General features: G+C 38.7%; 1 protein-coding gene across 1 annotated transcript; it reads right to left on the bottom strand.

Moving 5' to 3' along the window:
• Positions 1–768: 768 nt before the first annotated feature.
• On the bottom strand, positions 769–25,600 carry THOC7 (THO complex 7). Its single transcript, XM_036267346.1, has 8 exons — positions 25,528–25,600; positions 13,949–14,066; positions 13,041–13,168; positions 12,648–12,734; positions 3,861–3,918; positions 1,972–2,038; positions 1,822–1,891; positions 769–1,091 (listed from the first exon to the last, which is right to left on the bottom strand). Exons 1-8 carry the CDS (start codon positions 25,544–25,546, stop codon positions 1,024–1,026), a joined length of 615 nt encoding a protein of 204 aa, XP_036123239.1. The 5' UTR covers positions 25,547–25,600; the 3' UTR covers positions 769–1,023.

The raw sequence follows: 25,600 nt of genomic DNA, 5'->3' as shown, positions 1-25,600 counted from the left end.
TTCTACAAAAATATTTCTCCCATGATTTGCCAGATGACTTTAGAGGAAGCATTTAAAGGTGTTGTGACACTTTTAATATGATTACAACTGAGCTAATTTCAAATTTTCATTTTTTTAAAGAATTCCTATTAATATTACAAAAATATAACATTAAGGTATGATTCATGCAAAGTGTCGTGTTTCTCCACTAAAATGAGTAAGAATGGAACCTAACAATTATTGAAAATATAATTCAATACTTAAGAAAATTACAGATGATTCAGCCTTAGCTTAATTTTTTAAAAGGTCATGAAATGCTTCATGCAAGACTATGTTCATAGACTATTTATCTCAAACTACTCTTCACTTTATCAACTTTTTTCCACTGAAAATGATTCCTAAGGAACAAAACAGCAGACAGAAAATATGGACAAAACATTTAAGAACCACACTGCTCGAGTACTGAGAAGAGAGATCTAGAAACGAAGGCATATGGATTTGCTCTGCATCTCATTACCTCTTACACCAGTGAGTCTTGGTACCATGGAACCTGGCCCACAATGAGCACCCACCACAAACATTTTGCACATATTTCACAAGTTCACAGCCCCCTGAAGCCTATTCAAGTATTCCACTTTCAAAAATGGTAACAGTTTCCAGAAGTTGACTCATTTTCTCATGTACCTCCTAGAAACACCACCTTCTCACAATCTTCAACTTATTTTGTAAGCAAATCAATGTTAACAGTTAAAAACTACCTAGAATACTAATGAGCACAAACATTGTCTGGCTTGAAAAAGTTTTATTAAACATTTTTGGATGTTGCTTCTTACTTTTTAAAAATAAAAAAGGTATTTCAATAAAAAACAAATCTATACTAAAGTCATTTTCCTTTGTCTGAAGAAATACGAATGAACTGTACTTGAACATTTAAAAGCAAAGTAGTTCACTGTCAAAACTTTAAATATCTCAAGAGCACAGCAAATTCTAAACACGCCGAGATCACGCTGCGACCTCTCCCGCGAGGGGAGGGTGCTGGCCTGCCTACGGCTTAGGGTCTGCGTCCATGCTCGTTCCCTGGGCTTCCTCCACCTCTGAGAGCTTTTCGTCGTCTGCGAGTGGGAAAGAAACATAAAACCCTAGTCAGATCACTTAAATTATATGTTTAATAAATACATGAAAACATGTTTATCCTTTGTTAGACAATATATTTAAAGTAATGATGGCAAAATGACAGCCTATGACTGTAATTGCACACACAAGTGTTTGGTTTTAAAAGTTCTGTTTGGGTTGTTCTTGTGTATTTATTGACTCAAAATGTAAAATTTATGTGATAGATTTCACTTTAAACAAAAATCTAGGTCTTAGGCTTTTCATGAAAACAATCATATCAGATAACACAGAAATTTCCAATTGGCTATAATTAATACCCTGAGCAAGTCTCCAGTTCCCACAAAGCACCCACTGTTCACTGAGTATGCAAATATGCTTATCACTAATTACTTCACTCACTTATCATGGCCTGCCTGTGTCCTGAATTGTTACTTTCTAGCAATAAACTACAATAAACGAAGAATAATTTCATATCTATCATCCTTGAATTTCTCTTAATATAAACTACCTAATATGTTTTTAAATCATGTATTACTACAAATTCAGACTTTTCTGCACATATTCACAAAGCTGAACAACATGAGTACCTTCTAATGTCATCCAGCTATACATACTGCTGTTCTAAAACTGATGGTGTACTCTTCTCTCTTTTAATGTATATTTTTGAAGGTATACCCCTGGACCATTAAAAATCTTTATAAACATTCACTATAAACTATTTCTACTTACTTTCCAGTGTTTGCTGAAGTTCGTGGATGGTACTAAGAAGAACATGAAACTGTTTCCGTCTCAATTCCAGCTGTGTTAACAAGAAAAAAATTAATACACATTGATCTATAAACATACATATCATGAAGTCTAATATATACATGCAAATACCTTGTCTTCAACACTTTCCTTAATATGTGAGAGATGCTCTAATTCTTTGCCCAGAGCCTCTAGTTCTCTGAAAAACAATAAAAGAATGTTATATTTTGCTAACTGATAGAACAGAATTCACAACACCTAACTTTTTTGTTACAAAGTTGTTTTATTTTAACAATAAAAAAGGATGAGTTATAATAATGAGACTTTTAAAACTAATGTGGTTTATTCTTAATTTCTAAGTATGTACTTATTTTCATTAAGCTTAAATTTTTAGATAATTTTTAAAGTATAGGAAAACATAAAAAATAGAATATCAAGCCCTAAGAAATGATGTTTTAACATTTTGTCATGCTTATTTCAAGTCAGGATTTTTTTTTTCTTTTTAAAGAAGTAAAACATTGCAGATTAGCTTGAAATATACTTTTAACTTTACACCAAGTCCTCTATCCCAAGGTGTTTTTCTTTCTTTACCTCCAACACAGGCCATCACGATATCATTCCAATCCTCTTTAAAGTATATGCTTATATCTCTAAAGTAGGTTTACAGCCTTGGCCGGTTTTGCTCAGTGGTTAGAGCATCGGCCCGCAGACCAATAAGTCGCGGGTTCGATTCCAGCCAAGGGCATGTACCTCGGTTGAGGTTCGTCCCCAGCCCTGATCGGGGCCATGCAGGAGGCAATCAGTCGATGTGGCTCTATCACATCGATGTTTCTCTCTATCTTTCTCTGTCTCCCCCTCCCTCCCACTCTATCTGATGATAAATAGAAAAGTATCCTCGGGTAAGGAATAAAAATAAATAAATAAAGTAGATTTACAATTGTTCATATGGAAAATAATGCAATAATTCATAAATAATAATACAAGAGTAAGCTCTGTGTTTCGCACCCTCACAACTGTAAACTTACTTTTGCCCCACCCTGTATGTCTTCTGTTTTTCTTTAATCTGATTATGTTTTTGAAATCTGTGTTTAAAAAGTGTATATCTACTTTATTCTTTTTACCTGCTATTTAGTATTACACTGTATGAGTAGACCATATTCTATTTATTCATTTTCATATTGATGTATATAATATGCATTTATTTTAGAACTATAAGCAGTAAGATACAAAGAATAAAAAAAATCTATTTGACACTATTAGAATGACATATTGACTATATGATCCCTCCTTTTATAATTTATGTATTCCTGTAAAAATGGAAGGCATAGGCTAGTATTTAAACATTTACATATAAAGATTAATTACATTCGATATTTTCATATTGAATAAAACAAGCATCAACTATCTGCTGCCTGTGATAAACTCACTTTAAATATGAAGACGAATAGGATAAAAGTAAAAGAACATAAAAAGGTATACCACGTCAACACTACTAAATACAAAACAAGAAAGACCTAACTTGGCAGAGGTCTATGAAAACAGACTTGAGAGTTTTTGACCATCTAGGTAAATGATAATTCATCTCTTGTCTAGGATATTTCTTGAATGTATCCTCAGACATGGATCCAGGTTGAAAACTTGTCAGAAGTAAGTGCATCTGTTGGAAATCTAGGCCAAATGCTTTAAAGTCTAGTCCTAGATTCTAAATCACAAGTATTTAGACACCTGTGAAAATAGGCACTGTTTCTCTGATAATCAAGAGTAGTTATGATATATTACATAGCAATGAATAGAACACAAAATCTATTAGTTCCAAGACCCCCAGTGTGTGACTGAAACCATGGATAGTATTGAATCCTATATATATATAATGTTTTGCAAATACATACATATTTATGATAAAGTTTAATTTACAAATTAGGCACAGTAAAAGATTAACAATAACTAATAATAAAATATAACAATATATTGTAAAAAAAAAAAAAAAGGTTAGTTACTTTCAAGTAAAGCTCTAAACTTACTTTAATGTCTCATGCCTGTCTGGATGATGCTGAATCACTTTTGCCAAAGCATCATATTCTGAAAGATATAAAAACATGTAACAAATTAAGGTTTTTTTGAACCTAGATAACATAACAAAATGTGTAATATCACAAGTCTCTCTTAATCACTTTCCTAGCACATAAAGAAACGAAAACTTGCAGAGAGGAAAGAGTACTGCCAGTTTCACTTGATTCCGCTACAACTGTAATGATACATGACTTCCAATGTTCCAAACAAGGACTTTAGCTTCCACTCTGTTTTTAATATACCTATTCATGGGCAGAATACAGAGGCCAGCAGAAGCATGAGTGATCTTAAGTCATTATTGATCATCAAGTGGACTGATTCTAAAGAGGACTGTATTTACTATTTGCCCAGCAAATAAAAGATGAGCAAGGTAAATATATCATATCATTAAGTTCAGATCTTAGACAATAGCAAATTATACTTCTCACTCATTCTAAAGGTAAAGATTTCAGAAACCTAGAAATGATTTAAAATTCAGGAACCTTGCCCTGGCTGATACAGCTCAGTGGTAAGAGCATCGCCTGTAGACCAAGGAGACCTGGGTTCAATTCCGGCCAAGGACAAGTACCTCGGTTGTGGTTCATCCCCAGCCTCAGTTAGGGTTGTGCGGGTGGCAACCATTCGATATGCCTCTCTCACATCGATGTTTCTGTCTCTCTCTCTCACTCCCCCTCTCCCTCCAACTGTGTCTGAAGATTAATGTAATCGGGTGAGGATTAAAAAAAAAAAATTCAGGAACCTTGTTTCTGCTCCACTGAGACTTCTAGGATAAGTCATGTATCTCCCATTAACCTTTCTTATGAAATGATAAATGGCAATATTCATTTAAAAGCCTCATTAGTCAACAAAATAAAGTGTAAAACATTTTTAAAGAATTTACAATTGATACTAATTCTTAAATAAGTTGGTATACCTTGTAAATCTGCCACCAAAACTTGACTGAATTCAAAAGACAACTTCAGAAGATAAGGAATTAAATAAACATCTTAATGAACTGATTAAAAAGAAAACTCATGCACTGGCTGGTTTGGTTCAGCGGTTGGAGTGTCAGCCTGCAGACGGGAGAACCCCATGTTTGGTTTCCACTAGGGGCGCATACCTCAGTTGCAGTTTGTCCCCAGTCCCGGTTGGGGTTGTATGGGTGGCAACCACTCAATGTGTCTCTCTCACGTCAATGTCTCTCTCCTCTCTCTCTCTCTCCCCCTCCCTTCCTCCCGCTCTATCTGAAGATAAATGCAAAAAAAAGGAAACTCATTGTTTTGGAAATCAGCGAAATCAGCATATTAATTCAATAAAAGTGTGATTTTTAATTTTAAAAAATTTGGATAACAAAATAATACATGCTAAATGTAAAAAAAAAAAAAAAAAAAAGAGGGAGAAAAGAATTTAAGCCTTTAAAAACCCACAACTCCCAAATAACCATTAACATTTTCCATTTCCTTCTAGTTTTTCATATAAGTCACAATTCTGATTATACATTATATTTGTCTTTCTTTCCATTTATATTATAGGAGAAATGCCTCTGCCATTAAAATTATTTTGAAATAGTTTTTATGGACTACAGTAAGAACACATACTAATTTAAGAACAAAGAAATCAGATTCCAAAATGACGGTGGAGTGAATGTAAGCTACAAAGACCATCTCCCAAGACCAAACTGAAATTACAACTAAAACAAAGAAAAATCATCAAGAAAAAGCAACAGAAAAGAAGCCTGCGAGGACCCTATAACCAGGGACACTGAATAAATACTGGTAGGATTGCAGAAGGGCAGAGGGGAGCTGGGAGCCCACGGACAGCAACTATCTTAGCTGTGAGAAGCGCCCTCAGGTTAAATTCCCAAGCCCACTTCACAGCGCAGAGCCGGGACATGCGCTAAAATAGCCACAGCCACTCACCTTGGGCTTTGGCAGAGGGAGGGCAGACTGGACTGGAACTGTGTGGGGACACTCGGGATTTGGAGGGCGCTCAGAGCTCTTGCTGAGTTGCAGCGACGCAGGACGGTGGCCATCTTATTCCATCCCAGGGCTCTGGGGAGAGGCAGCGGCCCTTCCCTCAGAAATTCAACCTCACCCAGGTGGACCATTGAAATGAAAATTGAGGCTAACAACCAGCATCTGCCCCACCCTCGGAAAATACCCTTAAGCTGAACACCTGAGGGAGTTTTTCATTCAACTGAGAACCCAAGACTCTTCAAGTAACCTTGACTAACAGCCTCCAAGCAAAAATCTTGAGGATAACTAAGCCTTTCCTGGACTTGCTACTCTACCCAGGAAAGTAAGACGTGACAATGGTGTTTAACATGGGTCCTCCCACACTCATCAAACCCAGTAGAGGGAGCCACACACAGCAGAACACCAACACCCACAGGGAAAATTTGGCAGGCTCCAAAACCCACTGAGAGAGCCAAAATGGTGAAACAAAGAAACAAATCCCAAATGAAAGAACAAGAGACCTCTACCGATGGTGAGATAAATGAAATGCAGTTAAGCAAGTTAACAGAGCTAGAATTCAGAGCCATGATCTTGAGGAAGCTCGACAGCATGAGTAAGGACATCGACACCATGAGAAAGGACATAGAAACACTGAAAATCAACCAAATGGAAATGAAACACCACCAAGAAGAAATGAAGAATGACATAACAGAAATAAAGAACACATTGGAAGGACTAACCACCAGAGTAGAGGAAGGTGAGGACCAAATCAGTGAATTAGAAGACAGGGTAGAAAAAAATCAACCAATCAAAAAACCAAAAAGGAAAAAACGATTAAAAAACAGAAAGACAGCTTAAGAAAACTGTAGGACAACTGGAAATGTAATAACATTTGTATCATAGGTGTCCCCAAAGAAGAAAATGAGCAAGGGTTAGAGAATATATTTAAAGAAATAGTGACAGAAAACTTTCCTAACTTGGTGAAGGAAGAAGGCATTCAACTTCAAGAAGCACAGAGAGCCCCAAGTAAGAAGAACCCAAACAGGCCCACACCAAGACACATAGTAATCAAACTGCCAAAAATTAAAGACAAAGAGAGAATCCTAAAGGCAGCAAGAGATAAGCAACAGTTTACCTACAAAGGAACCCCCATAAGGCTATCATGTGACTTCTAAACAGAAACAACGACAGGCCAGAAGGGAATGGCATGAAGTAATCAAGGTCATGAAAAACAAGGATCTGAATCCAAGACAACTCTATCCAGCAAGGCTACCATTCAAAATAGAAGGTCAGATAAAGAGCTTCCCAGACAAAAAAAACGCTGGAGGAATATATAAGCACCAAACCAGCACTGCAAGAAATGTTGTAATTAGTAGAAGAAATAGGAAGAAAAACATAACCAAACTAAATAAAAATGGCAAGAAATAAGTACATATCAATAATCACCTTAAATGTAAATGGATTGAATATTGTGATAAAAAGACACAGAGTAGCTGACTGGATAAGAAAGCATGATTTACATATATGTTGTTTACAAGAGACCCACCTCACAACAAAAGACACACATACCTTGAAAGTAAAGGGATGAAAAAAAAATCCTCCAAGCAAACAAAAAGGAAAAGAAGCTAGAGTAGCAATACTCATTTCTGATAAGTTAGATTTCAATATGAAGGCCATAACTAGAGACAAAGACGGCTACTACATAATATTGAAAGGATCTATCCAACAGGAAGATATAACCTAGGTAAACATATATGAATCCAATATAGGAGCACCAACATATATTAAAAGTCTTTTGGAGGACTTCAAAGGAGAACTCGACAGCAATACAATCATAGCGGGGGTCTTCAAAACCCTGCTGACATCACTGGATAGATCCACTAGACAAAATATTAGCAAGGAAGAAGAGACTGTAATGAAGCACTAGACCAAATGGATTTAATAGATATCTACATAGAATTATACCCCAAAACTACAGAATTCACATTTTTCTCAAGAGCACATGGGACACTCTCAAAGACAGACCATATGTTAGGACACAAACTAAGTCTCTACAAGTTCAAGAAGACTGAAATCACATCAAGCATCTTCTCAGATCACAATGGCATGAAACTAGAAATCAATTGCAACAAGAACATGCAAAGACATTTCAACACATGGAGGCTAAATAGCATGTTATTAAACAATGAATGGGTTACTGGGGAGATCAAGGAAGAAATTAAAAACTTCCTGGAAACCAGTGAAAATGAACACACAACAACACAAAAGCTATGGGATGCAGTGAAAGCAGTTCTGAGAGGGAAGTTCATAGCATTACAGGCCTACCTCAAGAAACAAGAAAAATTTCTAATAGACTATCTAACCTCACAACTTAAAGAACTAGAAAGCAAACAGAAAGAAAACCCCAGAGCAAGTAGAAGGAAGGAAATAGTAAAGATCAGAGCAGAAATAAATGACATAGAGACCAAAAAATCAATTCAAAGGATCAATGAAACAAAAAGCTGGTTTTCGGAAACATAAACAAGATTGATGGACCCTTAGCTAGACTCACCAAGAAACAAAGAGAGAGAACCCAAATACACAAAATCAGAAATGAAAGAGGAGAAGTAACAACTGACACCACAGAAATACAAAGGATCGTTAACAAATACTATGAACAATTACAGGGCAACAAATTCGACAATCTAAGTGAAATGGACAAATTTCTAGAAACACACAGTCTCCCAAAACTAGACAGGAAGAGATAAAAAACTTGAACAGACAAATAACAACCAAGGAAATTGAAGAGGTAATCAACACTCTCCCAGCAAATAACAACCAAGGAAATTGAAGAGGTAATCAAGACTCTCCCAGCAAAAGCCCAGGCCTGGACGGCTTCAAAGGGGAGTTTTACCAAACATTAAAAAGAACTAACACCCATTCTCCTCAAACTATTTCAAAAAATCAAGAAGAAGGAAGACTTCCAAACTCGTTCTATGAGGCCAGCATAATTCTAATTCCAAAACCAGAAAAAGACACTACAAAGAAAGAAAACTACAGGCCAATATCCCTCATGAACATAGATGCCAAAATCCTTAACAAACCACTAGCAAATCAGATCCAGCAATACATCAAAAAAATTATTCACCATGACCAAGTGGAATTCATCCCAAGGATGCAAGGCTGGTACAATATTCACAAATCAATAAATGTAATACACCACATAAAATGAAGGATAAAAACCACATGGTCATATCAATAGATGCTGAAAAAGCATTTGACAAAATTCGGCACCCATTTCTGATAATAACGCTCAGCAATGTGGGAATAGAGGGATCATATCTAGACATAATAAAGGCCATATATGAAAGACCTACAGCCAATATCATACTCAATGGGCAGACACTAAAAGCATTTCCCTTAAGAACAGGAACAAGACAAGGATGCCCACTTTCGCCACTCTTATTTAACATAGTACTGGAAGTCTTAGCCACAGCAATCAGACATGAAGAAAAGATAAAAGGGATCCAAATTGGAAAGGAGGAAGTGAAACTGTCATTATTCACAGATGACATATTATACACAAAAAACTCTAAAGACTTCATCAAAAATCTACTAGACTTAATAAATGAATTTGGCAAAGTAGCAGGATACAAAATTAACGTCAAGAAATCAATGGCATTCTTGTACACCAATGATGAGGTCACAGAAAGAGAAACTGAAAAAACAATCCCATTTACCATCGTGACAAAAAAATTAAGATACCTAGGAATAAACTAAACCAAAGAAGTAAAGGACCGCCCTGGCCGGTTTGGCTCAGCGGTTAGAGCGTCGGCCTGCGGTCCAGAGAGACCCGGGTTCGGTTCTCGCTAAGGGCATGTACCTCGGTTGCAGTTTGTCCCCAGCCCTGGTTGGTTGTGCGGGTGGCAGCCACTCGATGAGTCCCTTTCACATCGATGTTTCTCTCTCTCCCTCCTGCTCTATCTGAACAAAGAATGAAAAAGTGTCCTCGGGTGAGGATAAAAAAATAAATAAATAAATAAATAAATAAATAAATAAATAAATAAATAAATAAATAAAATATAAAAAAAAAAAGAAGTAAAGGACCTATTTGCAGAAAACTACAGGACATTGAAAAAAGAAATAAAGGAAGATATAAAAAAGTGGAAGCACATACCTTATTCATGGATTGGAAGAATTAACATCATTAAAATGTCCATATTACCCAAAGCAATCTAGAGATTCAATGCAATCCCCATCAAAATACCAACGGCATACTTCACAGAATTAGAACAAGTACTTCAAAAGTTCATATGGAACCAAAAAAGACCCCAAATAGCCACAGTAATCTTGAAAGAAAAGGACAGAGTAGGTGGGATCACAAAACCGGATATCAGGTTATACTACAAAGTGACTGTAATCAAAACAGCCTGGTACTGGCACAAGAACAGGCATATAGACCAGTGGAACAGAACAGAGAACCCAGAAATGGACCCAAAACATTAAGCTCAATTAATATTTGACAGAGGTAGCAAGAGCATACAGTGGAGTAAAGACAGCCTCTTTAATAAATGGTGTTGGGAAAATTGGACAGCTACATGCAAAAAAAAATGAAACTAGACCATCAACTTACACCATACACAAGAATAAACTCAAAATGGATAAAAGACTTAAATATGACCCATGAATCCATAAAAATCGTAGAAGAAAATGTAGGCAACAAAATTTCAGATATCATACGCAGCAGAATTTTCACTGATACATCACCTAAGGCAACAGAAACAACGGAAAAAAATGAACACATAGGATTATATCAAACTACAAAGCTTCTGCACAGCAAAAGAAACAACCATCAAAATGGAAAGGCAACCCACTGTATGGGAGAGCATCACTGCCAATGATGTATCAGATAAGGGGTTAATTTCCAAAATATATAGAGTACTCATACAACTTAACAAAAGGAAGACAAAGAACCCAATTAAAAAATGGGAGAGGAACTAAATAGACACCTCTCCAAATAGGACATACAAATGGCCAAAAGACATATGAAGAAATGCTCAACATCACTAATCATCAGAGAGATGCAAATTAAAACAACAACAATGAGGTATCACCTCACACCTGTCAGAATGGCTGCCATCAACAAATCATCAAACAACAAATATTGTAGAGAAAAGGGGACTCTAATACACTGTTGGTGGGAATGCAGACTGGTGCAGCCACTATGGAAAACAATATGGTGTTACCTCAAAAATTTAAAAATTGAATTGCCATTTGTCCCAGTGATCCCACTTCTAGGAATATACCCTAAGAAGCCTGAAACACCAATCAGAAAGAACATATGTACCCCCATGTTCATAGCAGCACTATTTACAATAGCTAAGATCTGGAAACAGCCCAAGTGTCCATCAGTAAACGAATGGATAAAAAAGCAGTGGTACATATACACAATGGAGTACTATGCAGCTGTAAGAAAGCAAGATCTCTTATCCTTTGAGATGACATGGAGGGACCTGGAGAGTATTATCCTAAGCGAAACAAGCCAAGCAGAGAAAGACTAATATCACATGATCTCACTTATTTGTGGAATATAATGAACATCACAGCCTGAGGAACAGGATAGACGCAGAGATGTGGAAATAGGGTACAGACTGATAACTCTCAGAAGATGGAGTGGTGGAGGGGAGGGAAGAGATAAACCACAAAACTTATATGCATGTACACAAAACCGATGGACATGGACAACAAAGCTAGGGATGGGGTTGGGGGGATGGGGAGGAGGGTGTCAATGGGGAGAAAAAAGGAGAAACATGTGTAACAAAAATAAATTAATAAAAAAACGAACAAAGAGATCAAAACAAAATAAAACTTTAACATTCCTCTTATTGTTTAGGCAGCCTGTAAATGTTTGCTTGCTTTGTACTTAATAAAAACTCAGTGGGCTTAAATTTTCTTTTTTTAAAGTAGCTCCATCAAACAAATAAACAACAAACAAAATCTTAAATATAGTGTACTTGTATAAATACCCTTTGTTGATTAACCATATTATTTAGGCAAAGGGGTCTGAAGACAGTAAAAAAAACAAAACCAAAATAACCAAATACTTAAGAATACTTGGCCCTAGCTGGTGTCGCTCAGTGGTTAGAGTCTCAGCCCATGCACTGAAGAGTTGTGGGTTCAATCCCAAGTCAAGGGCATGCAGCCGGTGTGGCTCACTGGTTGAGCATCATCCCATGCACCAAGAGGTTGCTGGTTCGATTCCCAGTCAGGGCACAGGCCCAGGTTGTGGGCCCAATCCCCAGCGGGGGGTATGCAGGAGGCAGCCAATCAATGTTCTCTCTCATTGATGTTTCTATCTCTCTCTCCTCTCCTCTCTCTCTAAAGTCAATAAAGAAAAAATATTTTTTTTTAGAAAAGGGCATGTACCTGGGTTACAGGTTCCCGGCTCATGTGGGAGGCAACCAATATCTGTGTGTCTCTCACATCAATGTTTCTCTCTCTCTTTCTCTCTTTCTCTCTCTCCCTCCCTTCCTTCCACTCGATCTAAAAAATCAATGGAAAAATATCCTCGGGTGAGGATTAACAAAAATATATATAAGAAATATTTGGATAATCAATTCAATCCAGGAAAAAAAGTTTTTTCAGCATAGCCTTCCTTGTCTGCTATTTTAAAGAATAATATAATTTTACAGAATTAAGTTTGGCTCCTTATACTTTTTTATAATTCAGGTGAATTCTTGCCAAAGATTTTACAACATTAAAAACAGTATGAAAATACTAGTCAGTAATAAAATATTTGCACACTAAATCCCATAAAACTCTTACCTTGGCGATTTTTTCGTATTCGTTTTGCTTGAAGAATTTGCTTTTTACACTCAGCAATTTTTTCATGTGCTCCAGCAATGCTACATTCTATACAAAGAGGTTTTTTAAGATAATTGTAACAACACATATAATCTCCATCCACTTTCAATTTTAAAATGTGTTTTTAAATTAAGTTCCATTGCTAATAAAATAGATGTTGACATTTAAAAAATAGCTGTAACTATAGCATATTAAAATATATTTTTGTGACTAATTTTACTATATTCTTTCTACTAATATTGTTATTGTTTTTATGTTACCACTAAGCAAAGAAAAATGTTAACAGGTATTATTTCCTTTAGGCCATAAAAATTAAAATTATAGATAAACATTAATTAATTTAGGTTTCTTTACCTATTTCTTTGTAAATTTTTTCATAATTTTCCATTTCTCTGAGATTCATATCATATACCAGCAAAGTTTTGCCCATTGAAAATTCACACTGGGACAGTGTGCTCAGCATACGTTGGTACTGGCTGTATCTAATAAGAGAGAGAGAAACAGAATAAAGATTTTTGTGGCTTGCCCAAGTTGAACTATTTATAATGCAGGCAAAGATTTGCTAATTAAATATATAAAGTTCTGAGAGAATCCTTTGCTTTATTTAAAATAATTTAGAATATCTGTCCCTTATGTTTCCTTTTTCCAAATATAGTGCACTTGAATTTATAAACTGCTTTAGTTACAAGTACAATGATGGGATTTTTGTTCCTATCAGTGTAAGCTTAATTCAAATAGCTACTTGCTTTAATTTTGTTTTAAATACTGTTTTAGATGTTTTGATCAGATTTTTTTTATCTTCATGGTTCTGTTCTCACAAACATTTTCACTCTACACAGTTAATTACCTAAGTGAAAAGCGAATTTAAATGTGGAAAATTTTTCTAATATAAAAAATTATTAAATATGTACAAAACTTTGCAGCAACCTATTAGCTTATTAAAACTTTGCAGCGACCTATTAGCTTATTAAAAAAAGAACATTTCATTTAGATATTTAAACACATCTGCTAACAGTGACCAAATAATAAGCCTGGATTTAATCTTCATTTCTTCTTATCTCTATGCTTTTTTTACATTTTTAATAAACACAAAGCAGACCTCTCCAGAGAATTAAGGTCAGAAAAATCTACTCTTGATTAACCAAGAGTTGACTCAATTGGACATTTAAGGTGAGTGAAAATTTGCAATATCAACAGGACTGTGCATAAGGTCTAAAATCACATCAGGACATTGGTATAGAAACAACAGTGAAAAGATATACCCCTCTTCCTGGGATCCAGAGTTGCACCATTTAATGAAACTTTTCACTAGCAGATTAATTCTTCGATCATCACCAGCGCCATCTCCATCAATTAGGAGACGCTTCCGTATGACTTCGTCTGGAGGAAAGAAGAACAATGTGAATTAAAAAGACCGGCTAGCTCTTGTTAATTTCAGGAACAAATAACCAATATCACTACTCGTTCATTCATCCAAAGAAAATTACTGAAATGTAAATGTACTTAGTGCCACTGAACTATACACTTAAAAGTGTTAAAATGGTCAGTTTCATGTTATATAGGTTTTACCACTGTATATATACATATATACATATAAATAAAGCTGTGTGTACTTATTTGTGTCAGGCACTATCCTAGGGGCTGGGATTACAGCAGTGAAAAGCCTCGCCCTCACAGAACTCCGCTTCTATTGCTGGGTTGTTGAGTAGAAACAAATTTCAGGTACCACCAAGGAAATAAGTCAATAATTCTTGGAGAACTTTTTTGGGGAAAACCTGTTTAGACAGAAGGAAGACTGAAGTGTTCATGTCTCTAACTAGCATGAGGAATAGAGAGAAAAGAGGATTTAAAGATGTAGTGGCAGACTAGGAAAAGGGATGATGGAGGGTCAGAGAAAAAGTAATAGATTTGTGTGTGTTTTTTAATGTGTAATTTAGTTATTTTATCTGCAATGTTCTTTCCCCATGAGGGCTTTATTTACTTATTTATTTTTATTTTAACAAGTCTGTCTCACTTTTGCTCCAAGGCAAAGAAAAACAGTAATTAGAAAAGCAGCGTAAATGATTATGACAACTAAGAAGTGGCCTGGCAGCCCTGAGCTGGAGTTCTTCCTGGACAATATCATGCTAGATCATAACAAGAGAAAGGCAATTTGGAACTGCAACAAAATATCATTTTCATATATCAAAATGACAAAGATCAAAAGACTTGATAATAAATATTAGCAAGAGTGCTGAGAAACTGCACTTACATATACTGATATTTAGAATGTAAACTGGTACTCTTTGTAGGGCAACTGGGCAAAAGCAAACAATATTTAAAAGGCACATTCGAGGAATTCATACTATAGATACATGTGCACCCACGTAAAAGATAAATGTAAAGGGATGTCCTAAACACTGCTGTTTGTAGAAGAAAGACTGCAAATCTAAACATTCTCAAGGAAGAAAATGGATAAATTATGAAACATTATGCAGCCAAAAGGATAATGTGAATGTATATACTGTTGCGAAGAAAATATCCTCAGATATGTTAAGTGAAATGAAAATAAAACAGGTGCAGAAAAGCACATGGCTTGTCATTTGTGTAGAAAAGGGGAGGCTTGGTGTGTGTCTTCGTATGTGTACACACACCACACATGTGGTGTGCTTATGTCTTCAGAGAATATCTTTGGAAGAATACACAAGAAACTGGTAATACTGGTTGTTTCTGATAAGAGAGATGACAAAGGGTGAGAAAAGATTTAATTTTTTAAATGGTTTGCAAAATTGTTTATTTGGTTTTTAATGTGTGCGTACATTTTTAATAAATTTTAAAGTGTATATAATTCCTGGAGAGCCTACCTAATGAATCAACAGCAAAATCTTTAAACAATAGTTCCTGTGTATGAGTAGAAGTATTTTTGAGCATAGGTGCAGTGGAGATAAACTTAAGAAGGCAGATGGCTCATTTTAAAATTTATTCTATGACATCAGATACACGTTTTAGAATTGGGTTTTGTTCTCAGTCATGACTTTGACAGACTGCTCAAACTACAGATACAGATAAATTGGGTGTTTTAATTTTACACTTTAAAATACTAACTAATTCTTTCAGTTTTTAACCACCAACATAATTTGAGGAGACTGAGAGAAAACACAGTCCTTGAAGAGATTAAAATGTAGAAAATAAATTGATTTTTAAAAGACTACAACATGTTTTAACCTTGTTAAAATACAAGTAAACATACAATGGGTCAGCAGTCTGGTATTCAATTGCCTTGTCAGTCTTCTCATCTCTGCTCTTCTAAGTCCCTCACCCCCACCCCCAAACTCCCTCTTCCTCCCAGATGCCTGGACATCCTATTTTATAGAGGACCAGGGATTTCAAATGGAAATGCATTCAGAGAATAGGAAATCAAGAATAGAAAAATTGGGAAGTGACTATCCTAAGGGGAAGTAATTACCAGGAGTTTTTCAAGAGATTTTTTAAAGATCAGTAACTAACAAAAAATGTTTCAAGCAGATTTTATAATCATTCCACCTACATATTTAAAATCTGTGCACTTTTATATATGTACAAAATATCCCAATTATAAAAGTTTTTGAAATATGTTTAAAACACCGTAGAGACTAAATGAACTTGGGGAAGGGTTCATGAGGACTAGTCCTATGTCATGCTCATTCTTTTTCCTCCCTAGCCTCTCACACTGTGTCTACATTTCTGATGCTCAACAAATATTTTAAAATTGGATTTGTGGTACCTGAGACCATCTGCCCTCCAAAGAGAGCTTTGTCTCAATAAACCACTAACAAGAAGTAGCAAGCAACTATCTCATTTTCAGGTCCATAGCAGAGATTTTTCTTCTTGAATGAAAGACAAATATTTGATCAATGAGCAGATATATCTATAAGGTACCAGAGTAAGTTCTGAGGATGTGAAATAAAGACCTGAGTTCCTTCACTCTAGGTGGAGAAATAACCCACATATGAATATACACACTCAGAGGAGGTTGTGATTGTTAAATGAGTCACACAGTCACACAGTAGAACAGATTAGGAAGAGAGCTCCCTTTCGTTTGAAGATTTCAGGGAAGTGGAACTTGAGCTGCTCTTTTGATATTTATTTATTTATTTATTTATCCTCACCTGAGGACATTTTTCCATTTTTTGTTCAGGTAGAGTGGGAGGGAGAGAGAGGAACAGAGAGAGAGAGAGAGAGAGAAACATCGACGTGAAAGGGACACATCGAGTGGCTGCCACCCGCACTACCAACCAGGGCCGGGGACAAACTGCAACCGAGGTATGCGCCCTTAGGGGGAACCGAACCCGGGTCTCTCGGGACTGCAGGCCGATGCTCTAACCGCTGAACCAAACTGGCCAGGGCCTTTTTTGATATTTAAAAATCATCAATCAAAAAAGCTAAAAGGCATCTATCAAAATTTCAAACAACATATACCCTTTGAACAGTAATCCTAGATATACTTGCACACATGCAAATGACATATGTCCATTAGGGGACTAGTTAAATAAATTTTGGCACAGGAATATGATGAAATACCATGAAGCTATAAAAAAGCAAAAACCATTAATATACTGATACAGAAAGATCACTCAAGGTGAAGAACTGTATGTTTGGCATGTTTCTTTAATATAAAAATGAAGAGGAATAAGAATATATATTCATATGTGGTTATATTCACAAAGATACCCTGGAATGATATACAAGAAACTAATAAAAGAGGTTATTGAGAGAGGGGCAGTATAAGGGCAATAGACTTTTGAACTATATATTTTTTAAGATGTGGTGATGGTATCATAGGGTTTGCATATGTCCAAACGCAACAAATCGTACACATTAAATATGTACAGGTCTTGCCCTGGCCAGTTTGGCTCAGCGGTTAGAGCGTCGGCCTGCGGTCTGGAGAGACCCGGGTTCGGTTCCCGCTAAGGGCACGTACTTCGGTTGCAGTTTGTCCCCGGCCCTGGTTGGTCGTGCGGGTGGCAGCCACTCGATGTGTCCCTTCACGTCGATGTTTCTCACTCTCTATCCCTTCCTCTCTCTCCCTCCCACTCTATCTGTACAAAAAATGGAAAAATGTCCTCAGGTGAGGATAAAAAAAAAAAAAAAAATGTACAGGTCTTTGTATATCAATTATACCTCATAAAGCTATTGAAAAAAAAAAAAGCAAGCTAAAGTCCTTTCCCTAGCTCCCACTCCAGCAGAGGGGGGAGTGGGTGTGGGTGGGTGAGTGGGTGTGGGTGGGTGTGTGAGTGGGTATGGGTGTGTGTGTGTGTGTGTGGTGAGCTGTGAGCTACAGCAGCTGGATCTGGGACAGGACTGCCCTAGAACACTAGGGAAGCTGGGTGAGTGAAGACAAATCTCAGGACCCAACCACATAAAGGCCATTGGTGGTCAGATTGTGGGAGTCCACACTAGTAAAGGCCTTACCAGTACACTGGGACCTTGCTGGTAGGCAACTGGAAGTTTCTAAAGGTTCATGGGCTGAGGGCAGTTACAAAATGAACTACAACTGGGAAAAGGCCAAAGGCAGGGAGGCTAGTTAGGAGGCTACCAGAGCATATGCAGTTAGGAGCTAAAATGGCATGAATTAAAGTAGAGATTAGAATCACAGGTTCTGCAAGACAGGTCAGGGCTGAGCAGAGACTTGGTTAGGACAAGGAGGGGAGGCATGGGGAGGAGTCTGGTATGACCAGTTCTGGTAGCGCAGAGGATTCTGTTCAGTCAGCCAAGGCCATTTTCTGGCTTCAGCCCTGTCCTTTTCGTTTCTTCACCAAACACCTGGGCCCATATTCTGGTTAGTCCACAGTGTTTACTTTGGGTGTGTGTATGTATGTGACCAATATTTAACTTCATCTGTAAGATGAGAATAAAACTATCCACTTCATAGAACTTCTGTGAAACTTCATGGAAATAAAAGTATACAAAGGGGCATAATGCCTGTTCACAGTAGGAAAGCAGAATAAAAAAGTATCCTTTCTGTTAAATTTAATCAACAGCTTGTATCATCCTAAAAATGGTAAAAAGTGAGTAAATGTTGAATATGTATCTATAGATAAATGAATATACTTTGATAGATATATATTATGCATATATGCACACAAAGTTTTGCCCAGTTATGAGCTCTCTCAATTTGCTTCTGTCTCCAGTTTCAAATGCAAGGTCACAATATTCCTACCTTAAACTGAATGGACAGTTGCTGCCTGAAACATTCTCTGGGGGTGGTTTACTGAAACACCACGTATAATGCGCAGCACAGCTCCAACAGCCACAAAATAAAACAAAGGGGTGAGGTGGCAGTCTGAAAGCAGCTCAGCTTTTTACATTGAAAGATGGCCTGCTGCTGACAGCTCCTAATACATATGACATGAGCATTATTACTTTTAATGACACCTCATCAATTAGTTCTAGGTTGAACACAACTAAAACATGTTTTGTTTACTATGTACATTGACTTCATAAATTATTATCATACTTGAAGCTCTTTATAAGCAATTTGAATGCTAATATTAATAATTCTGCCGGGCCTTGGTCCACCCTGTAAAAACAGTAAAGATGGCTTAGAAACTATTTTATTGATGTTATCAACATCATTCCTTAGTTGTCATAATTACTTTCTTTACTGACTATGATAACAATGGTTATCAACTCCATCTGGAAAGAACTTTTAAACCAAAATGCTTAACATCTGCCCTGAGAATGATTTTCCACTTGACTTTAGGCCTGTAGGGTGATTTCCTACTGCATTCAGCTACATGCTGTACCCTAATTATACCTACAAAATGTCTGCCATTCAAAATCATTTTAAAATCAGGCATGACACCTGTATGCTGACAAGCAAATATTCCTCATAGAGCTGTGATGCATTTTAGATCCATTCCTGCCTTCTCTGCCAACCTATACCTAGAAGAAATATAAAACTGCTTAAGACAATTAGCCTCAGAAAGTCCTAGCAAGGGGTTAGATTTTAATATCCATTTTCTATAAAGAGAGGCAGGAAGAAATTACTCCTTTATAGTCACTAGATCAACTCTCCATTTCCAAGCCTCTGGCCAGGTGACACAGCCATTTTAACGGTGTTCTCATTTTAGTGTGGAAAGACAATCTCTCATAAACCCAGATTAATATTCCTTTCAAAACCCACCACTGTTATTCCCCAAAGCAGTTTTTAAAACCTTGACTACAAAACAACTTTTGAGAACATCTAAGAGCAAAAATCCAGAAAAGGAAAGAGGAAAACAATTTAGAAGATAATAATGGTGGTCCAACTTCCAAAACACTTACTTCTTCAAGGACAGGTCAAGGCTTGACAACCTATGGCAACAGACTCACTGCTAGGAAACCACCTTGCTTCAAATGTGACTCCCCACACTGGCAGCCCTCACAGCACTGCAACCTCACTTGCTTCTAGGAAATAGCAATCCTTGGATCCACCAATGAAGATTAGCATTTCCTTTCTAAAAGCAATTTAGCAAGGCTATTGTAGGCACACAAACCTACCATTCACAGGCCTTTTCCTGGTGTTCCTAAACCCTCTGGATCCAAACTGAAAACCACAGTAACCCTTGTGCTGGGGCCACAGATGAGGGAACAAAGAGGGCAAATTCATTGATATTAGTGAAAAAAACCAAAAAACCCCGTGCCCACGAGTGCACAACATTGGGTCAACAATTGAAATAGAAATAACAGTCTACAGCCATACCACCCTGAACACAACCGATCTCATCTGAAATAGAAATAACAGGAGCATCAGACACTTATACAGTGTTTATGCACTCCTATTGATAACTATACATCTCGTTTGTTTCCTTTCACTCTGAAAAGTGTCCTGTTTTGAACAAAATAAATGGTCACTCAACTTCAAAGTGCTTTACATACTTCATCCCTGAAACAACACTATAGTGTGTGTATTATCTTCTCTTACAGATTAGTGGTGTCACCTCTGCAGTCACAGGAAACTATAAACAATTGCATTTTTAAAAAGTCATAGTACAGTTCCATTATTTTGCCACATTGTTCATAGGCATGTTTAAAACCATTATTGCCAGTTTCAACAAGCATATATCCATGCATTACATGTTCTAATTTTAAAAAACAACAACCACTAAACACGATCAAAACCAACAAGCTCTATCAAATGGAAAGTACAGTCACATCCAGCATTGCCCCCCCCCCCCCCGCCCCAATCCCCATCTCATCTCCCATCTGCTGCTCTGGCATATCAATATATCTACCTAATGTTCTCTGTACTGCAAAAAGGGCTTCTGAAATGATTTCTACTAGGGTACTAACAGTGGTTAACACCCTTTAAATTAACACATACAAAATGCAAACTGTGAACACAGTTTAAATTAGCTGTGACAACATCTAAACTGCTTTTCAGTTAGCCAAAATGCTGGGGTGCAACAGAGGAGGAGAGAGAACAGCTCTGCCAGTAACTGACTCTGTGACGGTAAGTCGCTGACTTCACAAGAACTCCATTTTTCCATCTATAAAATGATTGTGTTGATGATAATATCCATAGTTCAGTATCTGAAGGTAACAATATGGTCTCTCTCCCCTTCCCTCTAAGGTAGGACAGCTCCTCAAATTAACCCATGTGTCCTTGTGTGGGGTGCAGGAAACAGCGAGCTTGTTCTCCAAGAGTTCCCAGTTCAATTAGATAGGGAGACACATATGTAAGGATTACATGAGGACACACCACCTTGCCAGGCACTTCAGGTTGAGATTTGTAGGAGACAGGTACTGGTACTCCTCCAAGAACTTTTCAGGAGAATACCTGAGATATTGAAGCCATCCACTTCTTAGCCTTCTCCAGTGCCATCACCCCAATCCAAGCCCACCGCGTCTCTCACTTGGAATACCTCTCATTGGCCTGCCTGCTTCCATTATTGCCTTGCTAGAATCCATTCTCTACACAGCAATCCAGAATGATCTAAAAGATCTATCAGATCACTAACTCTTCTGCTTAAACACCTCCTCCAATCATTTCCAAATACCCACAGAAGACAAGTCAATCTTCTCTCCATGCCTGCAAGGCTCTTCATTTATTTTTTCCAACCTCCTTTTGTGTCACACATCTGGCCCACCTGGATCCCTGGGGAGAAGAGCTTGTTTTCACTTCAGGCCTCTGCACTAGCAGTTGCCTCTATCTGGAATAGTTTCCTGGAGTCTTTCCAGAGTTGACCCCTGCAGGTCGCACGTTAAATGTCACTTTTGAGAATGGTCACACCTGATCACCCTTTTAACCTAGTTGTTGGTAGCCCTTCCCTGTCACTCTCTCTTACATTCTATCTAGTTCATTCTCAGAACTCAATTAACTTCAGAAATTAATCATGTTCTTTTTTGAAATTATTTTATTTACTGATTGATTGCACACAATTGCTTCTCTCTCTCCCAAGTAGGATTCAGGCCTTCCTCTATAGTTTGATGCTTAAAAGGTATCAAATAGATACTCGTTGGCCTATCATACATATCTCTCACGTCTGCTAGAGTTTTATCAACATCTCAGTTGAAAAAAAAAACAAAAAACACATTCATAAAGAACTGCCTGAAGAAGCTGTAGTTCATCCTTTCCTCTATGGTTAGATTCTTAAAGCAAACAAGCAAAAAAAGTTTGCTCTGAATTAAGGCAGACCAGCAAAGCTATTCACCTAAACCACATAGTCTATTGGCTTTAGAATGCTTTTGAAGTTGTGAATTCACTTTCTTTGACCTAGTGAATGATGTACTAAGAAACAAGCTCAATGATCGTCAGTGCTAAAATGAAGTTAATGATAGGCTTTTCTTTATAAAGATTAGCTTTTTCTCCAGTGTTTAAATCACAAAAAACTGCTTTCCTGGTTTTCTAATATTGCCTTCTCTCATAAACATTAGATCAGCTCCTGCCTCGTTCTTAATAAATGTACCAGACTTTACCCTATGATTTTGAGGATTACCCCCACTTCTAACTTCCTCTTGTTTTTCCAAGTCTCCGTGTTCTTTTTGCCCTGCTTTTTCATCCATTTATTTTATGTTTACTCATTATGGTGAGCTGCCTTAAATATTTGCTAGAATAAGCCAAATAAGTTAAGTATTAAGGGCTACGGCAGCAATATACATGAAGTAACATGGTTACAGGTGAAAGACGAACTGTTCTAGAAAAGGGGAATAGATGAGGTAGGCCTTGAGAAATAAATGAGCTATCTCCAGGCAGAGAAGGGCAATCGGGCAGATTAAAGAAAGGGGAAAAAAGTGCAGTTCTCACTAAGGAAATTGGAGATCAGTAAACTAGCTCTTACATTTAACAGTACTTACTGAACATTATGTGTCAGAGTCAGTGCAAAGCACTTTACAACTTTTAATGCATTTAATCCTGAAAACAACCCTGTGAGGTATATTTTATTATTATGCCCATACAAAGAATGAAACTGAGGCTCAGAAAGGTTAATTAACCTGCACAAGGTCAGACAACTTGTAAGTGGCAGATCCTGTGGCCTCTCAGGATGTGGGGGGCATTTGACTGCAGTCAGTAACTTGACTAGAACACATCTTCCCTTCTCATCTTCTGACAAAACCTTTCTCTCCTTTGAAGTTCTCTACCTCAATAAATAGAGAAGTAGCACTAACAAGCATTCAGTCACTCAACTCAGAAACCTGGGATAATCCTTGATCCTTCCCCTCATATCCACTCAATCACTGAAGTCCTGACATTTTCCCTCATGAATTTCTCTGTCTCTGTCCACTACTCTGCATTCCCTCTTCATTGGAGCTCCCATTAGCTCTTATTAGGACCACAGCAGTAGTAACTGAGACAGTATTCATATTGGTGAAAGGCAAGAACTCTGGAGCCAGACCACCAGGATTTGACCTTACTACCTGTGCCCATACAAAGAATGAAACTGAGGCTCAGAAAGGTTAATTAACCTGCACAAGGTCAGACAACTTGTAAATGGCAGATCCTGTGGCCTCTCAGGATGTGGGGGGCATTTGACTACAGTCAGTAACTTAACTTGAACACATCTTCCCTTCTCATCTTCTGACAAAACCTCTCTCTCCTTTGAAGTTCTCTACCTCAATAAACAGAGAAGTAGTAACACTAACAAGCATGGATAAGTTACTTAATATTTTTGTGTCCCAGTTTCATCTGTAAAGCAGAGATAACAATTAGAACACTGTTTGACATACAATAAATGCTAGGTAAATATTAGAAATGGAAGAGGGAATCTAACTTCTCACTTTCCCTTGTCTCATCATTATTCACAAAGCAGAGTGACGCCGTCATTTTTTTTTTTTTTAACGCAAATCTCACCACACCACACCAATGTTAAAAACTTTTTAATGGTTTCCCTTGCCGTCAAAAATCTTTGGCTCATAACGTTCTAAATTCTAGCCAGTATTTGTCATCTTTGAGTTGTTCAACACCCTGGGCCTTTGCACAAGTCATTCCCCACCTGGAATACCAGTCCATCTATTTATTCTCTATAATGGGATTAAGGATAACTTTTCCAGGGAGGATTTCTGATCTCCAAGAATGAATAAAGAAATCTTTGTTACACCTTTCTACAGTTCCCAACCTTGTACTTCCCCTCTGGTAACACTTGCCAGGCCTAAACTAATTATCCAATGTGTCTTTTCCACCAGACTGTAACCTCAGAAGGGCAAAAGGTCCGGCCTCTTGGTTCTGGGCTGTAATCCTAAAGCCTAGACCAGGTGGGATGAATACCACCTGGATTAATTAAACAGTAATGAAGCCAAGTTAAAATTTCCCTCAAAGTTCCTGGATCTTTAAGCCCCCCCCCCCCCTTCACTATTCCTTACCGCACCAAATTTGTGCCTATTGCTTTCTTCCCATTGCCTGGCCCCTTAATGTGGAGACCCTGTCTACCCCCAACTCTTCAGAAGTGTGCTCTACACAGGTATCGGTGGCTACTAGTCACTCTCTCTTGAAACAGGCCCAGAGCTCCTAGATGTCCCCCTTCCCAGATGTCAGAAGGCTTCCTCCCTCCTTAACTGGGTACCTTCTTAAGTCCTCCCTCCAGTTGCCCATCATGCTTGTCCACCTTCCCCAAGGCGTCAGGCTATTTTATTTCTGCTCTCAGTGCAAAGACCACCCTCTGGGCCCCTCCTCAAATAGGCCACCTTCCTAAACTGCCCTCACAACTTCCCACAAACCCGGCCTGTGCCTCGCCCCCACCCGTTGCAGCAGACGAAGCACACCCCCCCCCCCCCCAGCCATACACACTCAAGCACCCTAGGTGGCCCGTCCCCACGCAGGCTCCTGGTCTCGCGCACCCCCGCACTCACCGACCGTCCTGCGGACACCGGGCCCACAGCCCTCTCAAGGCCGTCCCGGCGCCCTCTCCCCGGCCCCAATCCGAGCGGGTTCCGGGCCTCCCTGCGCTGCACCCCACGGTGGGCTCTTCCCACTCCGTCCAGAGGCTCCTCCAGGGGTCACCCTCTGGCCGCCGACACCCCGGCACACGCGTGCTGGAACTTCGCTCCCCCCCCCTCCCCGGCCGGCCCGAACCCCGCCCCTGCGGGTCCCCGCTGCCCTCCTGCAGCACACGCCCTCGGGACCCCGGTGCGGGCCGCCTCCCCTCCTCCCCTTCCCGGCTCCTCGGGGCCGCCACCCCATCCCGCGCCCGCTCCGCACGTCCTCCGCCAGCCTGGACCCCTTCCGGGTACCAGCGACCACCTCCCGGCACAGCCTGCCAGGCCCGGCGCGGCCTCCGGGGAGCGGCCGGCGAGTCCGCGAGCGCCGGGGCTGTGCCGCGGCGGCCGGGGGCTCGCGGAGGCGGCCGTGCAGGCCGGGGGCAGGGGCGGCCCGGCTCCCGGAGCGGGCCGGCGGCGGGCGCCTCACCGTCAGTCACGGCTCCCATGGCGTGCGCGGCGGCGGCGGCGCAGGCTGAGGCGGCGGTTGGCGGCGGCGGAGG

This window comes from Molossus molossus, unplaced genomic scaffold, assembly GCF_014108415.1.
Source record: "Molossus molossus isolate mMolMol1 unplaced genomic scaffold, mMolMol1.p scaffold_m16_p_18, whole genome shotgun sequence".
Lineage (NCBI taxonomy): Eukaryota > Metazoa > Chordata > Mammalia > Chiroptera > Molossidae > Molossus > Molossus molossus.
The sequence above is the reverse complement of the archived record's forward strand: the minus strand, read 5'-3'. Positions and strand labels throughout refer to the sequence as shown.